General features: G+C 53.9%; 1 protein-coding gene across 1 annotated transcript; it reads right to left on the bottom strand.

Moving 5' to 3' along the window:
- Positions 1 to 1,796: 1,796 nt before the first annotated feature.
- On the bottom strand, positions 1,797 to 5,109 carry LOC141023316 (uncharacterized). Its single transcript, XM_073499958.1, has 4 exons — positions 4,805 to 5,109; positions 4,379 to 4,708; positions 3,289 to 3,379; positions 1,797 to 2,046 (listed from the first exon to the last, which is right to left on the bottom strand). The coding sequence occupies exons 1-4, from the start codon at positions 4,880 to 4,882 to the stop codon at positions 1,943 to 1,945; spliced, it is 603 nt and encodes a 200-aa protein (XP_073356059.1). The 5' UTR covers positions 4,883 to 5,109; the 3' UTR covers positions 1,797 to 1,942.
- Positions 5,110 to 7,558: the final 2,449 nt, after the last annotated feature.

Genomic DNA, 7,558 nt, shown 5'->3' with positions numbered 1-7,558 from the left:
GGAACGGATGTGCGTCGACTTCACCAACCTTAACAAAGCTTGCACCCAAGATCCGTTCCCCCTTCCGCGCATCGATAAAATCGTCGACTCCACCGCCGAGTGTGACTTGCTATGTTTCCTGGATGCGTTCTCTGGATACCATCAAATCAAGATGGCGGTGGAGGATGTGGAGAAGACGGCCTTCCTGACACCGTGTGGGGTGTACTACTACACCTGCATGCCCTTCAGCCTACGCAACACAGGCGCAACCTTTCAGCGGCTGATGCACATCGCCTTGGGGCGGCAGCTCGGCAGGAACACAGAGGCCTACGTTGATGACATAGTGGTCAAATCTCGCGAGGCGAGGACGTTGATTCAAGACTTGGAGGAGACCTTTGAGAGCTTGCGTCGGGTGAACTTGAGGCTTAACCCGGAGAAGTGCGTGTTTGGCGTCCCCTCCGGTAAGCTACTAGGGTTCCTCGTATCCCACAGAGGGATCGACGCGAACCCGGAGAAGATCAAGGCCATCGAAGACATGAGCCCACCACAGACCCTCAAGGAGATGCAAAAGCTAGTAGGGCGGGTGACCGCGTTAGGGCGTTTTATCTCCAAGCTAGGCGAGCGCGCCTTGCCCTTCTTTAAGCTCATGAAGAAGAAGGGCCCCTTCGAGTGGACCCCGGAGGCCGACCAAGCCTTCCAAGACCTCAAGAAATACCTCACCAGCCCCTCGGTGATGGTGGCACCATGGCCTCTCGAGCCTCTGGTACATTACCTTGCCACCACCCCGTACTCCACCAGCGCGGCGCTGGTGGTGGTTCGGGAGGAGCGCCAAGACAAGGGTGCGCCGCGCCAAGCCAGAGCTGATGCAGCGCAGGGTCAGGAAGGCGCGGCAGAGCCGTAAGCGGCGGAAGACCAAGCTCAGCAGGGCAACAACACAGAAGCTCCTGAGGACGGTCAGGACTCAGGAAACCCTCCACCTCAGGATATGCCACAGTCTCCGCAGGACCCGAGCCTCAATAGTGTGCCAGCCCTCATCGAGCACCCGGTGTACTTCGCCAGCACCGTACTGCGGGACGCGAGGGCACGCTACCCCATGCCGCAAAAGCTCCTGCTCGCACTCTTGGTGGCCTCGCGCAAGCTGCGACACTACTTCCAGGGCCACCCCATCAAGGTCGTCTCATCTTACCCACTGGAGAGGGTACTCAGGAGTCCGAACTCGGCCGGAAGGGTCGCTGAATGGAACATCGAGCTGCAAGCATTCCAGCTGGATTTCAACACTACCAGGGTCATCAAGGGAGCCGCGCTCGCCGATTTTGTGGCAGAATGGACCGATGCCCCGGCTCTTGAGGAAGGAGAAGACCGGTCCACCTCCCCAGGAAGTGAGGCACCGGATGGCTGGGTCATGTATTTCGATGGCACCTTCGCGCACCAGGGCGCGGGGGCTAGAGCAGTGCTCATCTTGCCCACTCAGGACAAGCTTTACTACGCCGTGCAACTCTGCTTCCAGCGCGGCGAGAAGGTCTCCAACAATATCGCAGAATACGAAGGCCTCATAGCTGGCCTGAAAGCCGCGGCGGCTCTGGGGGTGAGGCACCTTACCGTCAAGGGCGACTCGCAGCTCCTCGTTAACTTCTCCAACAAAGTGTATGAGCCAAAGTACGAGCACATGGAGGCCTACCTTGCGGAGGTGCTGTAACGCCCACGATGCGGCTATATCTCCCACGTGTCGAGGCACGACTTAGAGGCATAACCGCATTGTGGTTTTGTCGCAAGAAGGGTCATCTTCACACAATCCCATGTAATGAACAAGAATGGGATAAAGAGTTGGCTTACAATCGCCACTTCACACAATACATAATTAAATCATACATCATTCAAGATACACACATAGGTCCGACTACGGAACCAAAAGAAAAGAAGACAACCCAACTGCTAGATCCCTGATCGTCCCAACTGGGCTCCACTACTGATCAACAAGAAAAGAAACAACACAACGGAGGAGATCTTCATCGAGCTCCCACTTGAGCTCAGTTGCGTCACCTGCACTGGTCTCATCGGCACCTGCAACTGTTTGGAAGTATCTGTGAGTCACGAGGGCTCAGCAATCTCACACCCGCGAGATCAAGACTATTTAAGCTTATAGGAAAGGATGGTGTAGTGAGGTGGAGCTGCAGCAAGCACTAAGCAAGTATGGTGGCTAAACATACGCAAACAAGAGCGAGAAGAGAAGCAACGGATCGGTCGTGAAGCTAGCAATGATCAAGAAGTGATCCTGAACTCCTACTTACGTCAAACATAACCCAGAAACCGTGTTCACTTCCCGGACTCCGCCGAGAAGAGACCATCACGGCTACACACGCGGTTGATGCGTTCTAATTAAGGTCAAGTGTCAAGTTCTCTACAACCGGATATTAACAAATTCCCATCTGCCACATAACCGCGGGCACGGCTTTCGAAAGATAATACCCTGCAGGGGTGTCCGAACTTAGCCCATTGTAAGCTCTCACAGTCAACGAAGGATAAACCTTCTCCCGGGAAGACCCGATCAGTCTCGGAATCCCGGTTTACAAAACATTTCGACAATGGTAAAACAAGACCAGCAAAGCCGCCCGAATGTGCCGACAAATCCCGATAGGAACTGCACATATCTCGTTCTCAGGGCACACCGGATAAGTCAAGCTACGAGTAAAACCAGACCTCAAGTTTCCCCGAGGTGGCCCCGCAGGCTGCTCGGTTTGGACCAACACTCGAAGGAGCACTGGCCCGGGGGGGTTAAAATAAGATGACCCTTGAGTCTGCAGAACCCAAGGGAAAAGGGGATAGGTGGTAGCAAATGGTAAAACCAAGGTTGGGCCTTACTGGAGGAGTTTTATTCAAAGCGAACTGTCAAGGGGGTCCCATAAATCACCCAACCGCGTAAGGAACGCAAAATCAAGGAACATAACACCGGTATGACGGAAACTAGGGCGGCAAGAGTGGAACAAAACACCAGGCATAAGGCCGAGCCTTCCACCCTTTACCAAGTATATAGATGCATTAATTAAATAAGAGCTATTGTGATATCCCAACATAAACATAATCCAACATGAAGCAATCTTCATCTTCACCTGCAACTAGCAACACTATAAGAGGGGCTGAGCAAAAGCGGTAACATAGCCAAACAACGGTTTGCTAGGAAGGTGACAAAGGTTAGAGTTTCATGGCAACTTGGGAGGCTTGAAAAGCAAGTGGTAGGTAGCACGGCATGGCAATAGAACGAGCAACTAGCAAAGCAAAGATAGAAGTGATTTCGAGGGGTGGTCATCTTGCCTGAGATCCCGCAAGGAAGAAGAACGAGTCCATGAAGAAGACAAACGGACGTAGTCGAATGAATCCTCACAACTCCGAAAAGAAACCGAAGCTAACGAGAGAAGCAACCCGGAAAGAAACAAACAACATAGTAAACAACCACCACATACACATGGCATGATGCAAAAACAAATATGATGCATGTCCGGTTTAATGAAGCATGGCATGGCAAAGTGCAACATACAACACTACAAATTAAGTGGAGCTCAATATGCAACGAGTTGCATATTGACGAAACACCACATCAATTATTTAGTTCTCTCTCGTTTATGAACTCGACCACATTAAATGTTATTAACATGGCAAGAGGTGAAGCATAAGTAAACTAACTATCTAGGCAATTTAAATGAGGCCGGAACAACAAAACAATAATTCCAAAAAAACCTCATGTCCATATATTGGGATTGGTACTGTTCTGCCATAAACGCAATTTTAATGTTGTTAAACAGCAAAATGAAGTGCACCAGGTTAAACTAGGCACTTTTCTACCCCATTTACATATAAAGTTTATTTAAATCCGAGCTACGGTTATTTAGTTATGAAATAAAACATTTTAACATATTATTCGAGCAAAATTAATCAAACAACATTTTAAACAATTTTAACATGGGTGAAAGTGGCATATTATTAAACTACACAAATTTCTGAGCATTTTACATATATAAATTATTTACAAAAGATGCACGGTTAATTAATTATTAATGCATGAACATCAAGGGTTTTTCTGTAAAACTGCAATACTCTGGATAATATGAAATTCGCAGCACGCCAAAAAAAATAGCAATGGGCCGAATGCAACGCACTGTGCAAGCCCAGCAGCAGATCTGGCCCGAAGCAGAAGTGAGAGTGCAAAATAACAGGAAAACTAAGCAAAAAAATGGGGCGGCTGCGACTCGAACCCCAGACCCATCGAATGGATAGAGGCCGCGCTAGCCATTGGGCTAGCTGATATGCTTGCGGTGGAAACATAGTGGCAAACTTAAATAACCTCTACATGCCAGAATGGATCTAGGAAAGGATCGAAGCTTCGTTCATGGAGGAAGTTGCTCACAGCGGGAAAACAGAGGCCGGCGGCCATGGCGATGCTGGCCCTTGGTTGGCTGGGTGAGCGGAAGGAGCTGGGCGCCCCTAGCCTTGCGGCCCTTGCGCACATGCCGGCGTGGGAAGTCAACGGGCAGGGGCAGCTTCCTTTGTCTGCTCCCGACAGAAGGAGGCAGCGCGGCGCGGAGCAGCGCTTGGGCTGCGGTACGAAGGCGACGACAGCGACGCGCAAGGCGGGCAGGGATGGCCGGCGGTCGACGAAGATGGCCGGGACCAGACGGATCTGACTGGAGATGGTGGCCGGCGGGCTGGAGCTCCTTGCAGCTTCCATGGCATACTCCTGCGAAGAACAGAGAGGGCGGGAGATACTAGAGTGAGAAAGAGAAGAGGAACCAAGGGAGGAAGGGGACAGGAAGAGAAGGGAGGCGAGGCCGGCCTGGGGGAGCTGGTCGCCGGCGCCGTCGTCCGGTTGAGGGGGAGGCGGCGGGATCGAGGCGCGGGCGCAGAAGCTCATGTGCGTGCCCGCACACGAGCGCGAGGCTCTTTCCTCGGTTGGTTCCTGGGGGCAGCGCAAGGACGAGGTAGGGGATTGCGCGAGGTTGTTGCTGCTGCTGCTAGGGCGGCAGGGGCACGGGCACTCGTATTCGTGGAGGCAGGAGAGCTCTGGTTGGGTGGATCCATGGATTGGGGAAAGAGGAGATCCCGAGGTGGGAGACGACAAAGGTGGAGTGTGGCGGCGGGGATGGATGGGACATCTTCCCTAGATTTTAGGGTTGGACCTATATATATCTCATGGGATTAGATTAGAGAATATTTGGGCCCTCCGATTTAAATCGGACGATCGAGGAAAATAGGCTAGGAGAGTCCAACAAAGAAAACGGTGATGTTTTGTAGATGTTTGGGGATGATCCGAATCCAACGGTGACAACAACCCGGGTCGGGTTCGGGGAGGTTCCGGACGCGCGAGAGGGGTCTATGCACTGCGCAAGGAGGGGTTCGGTGGTTGTGCAGAGAGGGTCAAACGGTCAGACAAGAGAGAATCGAAAATCCGGTTAGACTCAGAATTGTCAACAAACGCAAGGGGGGACGCGGCAACTACGAGCGGATGCAAATTTTATGAAAACAAATGCGAATGATGCAATGATGAATGCAATAAAATAAATAAATCACACGGCGACAACGAAAAACATGGAAGCCGTCTGGAGCGTCGGTCTTGGGGCGTTACAGGTGCGCAAGATGGAAAAGCAGTTCTCGGGCCTGGAGCTGCAGCACGTGCCCCGGGGCACCAACAAGGAAGCCGACGACATCGCCAAGAGAGCATCCAAGCGGCAACCACAAGAGCCCGGCATCTTCGAAGAGCGGCTCTTCAAGCCATCGGCTACGCCACCTCTTTCGAGCACGACTCAGCCTCGGGAGGAGCTCCCACAACCCCCGGCCACGGGAGCCCCAGCCTGTGGCCCAACCATAGGAGCTCAGCTGCTCCTAGCGCTCGAGCCCCAGGAGGAGTGCTGGACCAAGGAATTCAAGGAGTACCTGATGCACGGGACGCTGCCGGAGAAGGAGGAAGACGCGGAGCGCGTGGCCCGATAGGCCACGGCATACTGCATTCAAGACGACGAGTTGTACAGGAAGCGACCGAACGATATCACGCTGCGCTGCATCTCCAGCGATCAAGGAAGGGAGTTGCTGATTGACATACACGGCGGTGATTGCGGACACCACTCGTCGTCACGGACCCTTGTTGGCAAGGTGTTCTGCAGTCGGTTCTATTGGCCTACAACACTCAACGACGCGGCCGAGCTGGACAAGTCTTGTGAAGCTTGCCAATTCCATGCCAAGCAGATCCATCAGCCTGCACAGGGCCTCCAAACCATTCCGCTCACGTGGCCGTTCGCGGTCTGGGGGCTGGACATCTTAGGCCCGTTCCCACGAGCGCCAGGGGGCTACCGCTATCTCTACGTCGCCATCGACAAGTTCACCAAGTGGGCGGAAGTGGAAGCCGTCCGTACCATTCCAGCCGGCTCTGCTGTCAAGTTCATCAAGGGCCTGGTGAGCCGCTTCGGGGTCCCCAACCGCTTCATCACAGATGACGGCTCGTAGTTTACTAGTAACCTCTTCAAAACCTACTGTGCTAACCTTGGAACGCAGATCTGCTACGCTTCGGTGGCCCACCCCAGGAGCAATGGTCAGGCCGAACGCGCCAACGCTGAGGTCCTGAGGGGTCTCAAGACCAGGACCTTTAAGAAGAAGCTGGAGGCCTGCGGCAGGGGTTGGCACGACGAACTCCAGTCCGTGCTGTGGTCCATCCGTACCACTGCCACCAAGCCAACGGGCGAGACTCCATTCTTCCTCGTCTATGGAGCTGAGGCAATCCTTCCTCACGAGGTCAAGCATCGCTCCGCGCGGGTCCTGGCGTTCGACGAAACGCAGCAGGACGCCACGCGGGGGATGGATCTCGTGCTGGGGGAGGAGCGCCGTTGCGAAGCCGCATTGAGGGCGGCAAGGTACCAACAAGCTCTGCGGCGGTACCACTGCCACAACATCCGCTCCAGGACGCTCGAGGTAGGCGACCTCGTCCTGAGGCGGGTCCTCTCCAGGGAAGGGCTGCACAAGCTTTCGCCCATGTGGGAGGGCCCGTTCAGGGTCGTTCATGTCTCCAGGCCGGGTGCAGCACGCCTGGAGACACAGGATGGGACACCCATCCAGAATGCCTAGAACATCCAGCACCCCCAGAAGTTCTATCCATGAAGCAAGGCCCAGAGCTTGGGAAGAAAGGCCCAGAGCCTGCGAAGAGGGCCCGGTGCCTGTGAAGAATCGCCGCCCGTGACACTCTCAAGTAATAATGAGTTGGGGCTCTACACGCCCCGAAGTCTCAGGAGCGCCGGCCTCAGGCCCTGGGGCTCCCTCCCACGCCTAGTGGACAGCACTTAGCTCCACGCTGGTGAGAAGACTTGAAGACTAGATTAGGTGCCGGAGGCGGCTTTTCATTTGCTTTCCGTAGTTGGCTCGCTTTTCCTTAATCAGAGTTGCTCTTGGTGTTCGTTGCTGATTTGGTTCCCCAGCCTTTTACCGCTTTTTTCGGCTCTAGTTTGCTCATGTTCTCTCTCTCTCTCGCATACCTCGCGAGGGGGCTAGGCAGGTGCCCTCGCGAGCATTTCTCTTCTCTTTGCCTTCTCGCGAGTCACCCTCG

The sequence above is a fragment of the Aegilops tauschii genome, chromosome 5 (genome assembly GCF_002575655.3).
Source record: "Aegilops tauschii subsp. strangulata cultivar AL8/78 chromosome 5, Aet v6.0, whole genome shotgun sequence".
Taxonomy (NCBI): domain Eukaryota; kingdom Viridiplantae; phylum Streptophyta; class Magnoliopsida; order Poales; family Poaceae; genus Aegilops; species Aegilops tauschii.
The sequence above is the reverse complement of the archived record's forward strand: the minus strand, read 5'-3'. Positions and strand labels throughout refer to the sequence as shown.

What these genes read in the sequence shown, in the direction of transcription:
- LOC141023316 (XM_073499958.1), bottom strand. Translation starts at nt 4,882, where the DNA reads ATGAGCTTCTGCGCCCGCGCCTCGATCCCGCCGCCTCCCCCTCAACCG. An exon ending in CCGGCGACCAGCTCCCCCAG is followed by an intron (nt 4,709 to 4,804) that starts GCCGGCCTCGCC and finishes TGTTCTTCGCAG; the next exon opens with GAGTATGCCATGGAAGCTGC. An exon ending in CCGGCCTCTGTTTTCCCGCT is followed by an intron (nt 3,380 to 4,378) that starts GTGAGCAACTTC and finishes TTCTCTCGTTAG; the next exon opens with CTTCGGTTTCTTTTCGGAGT.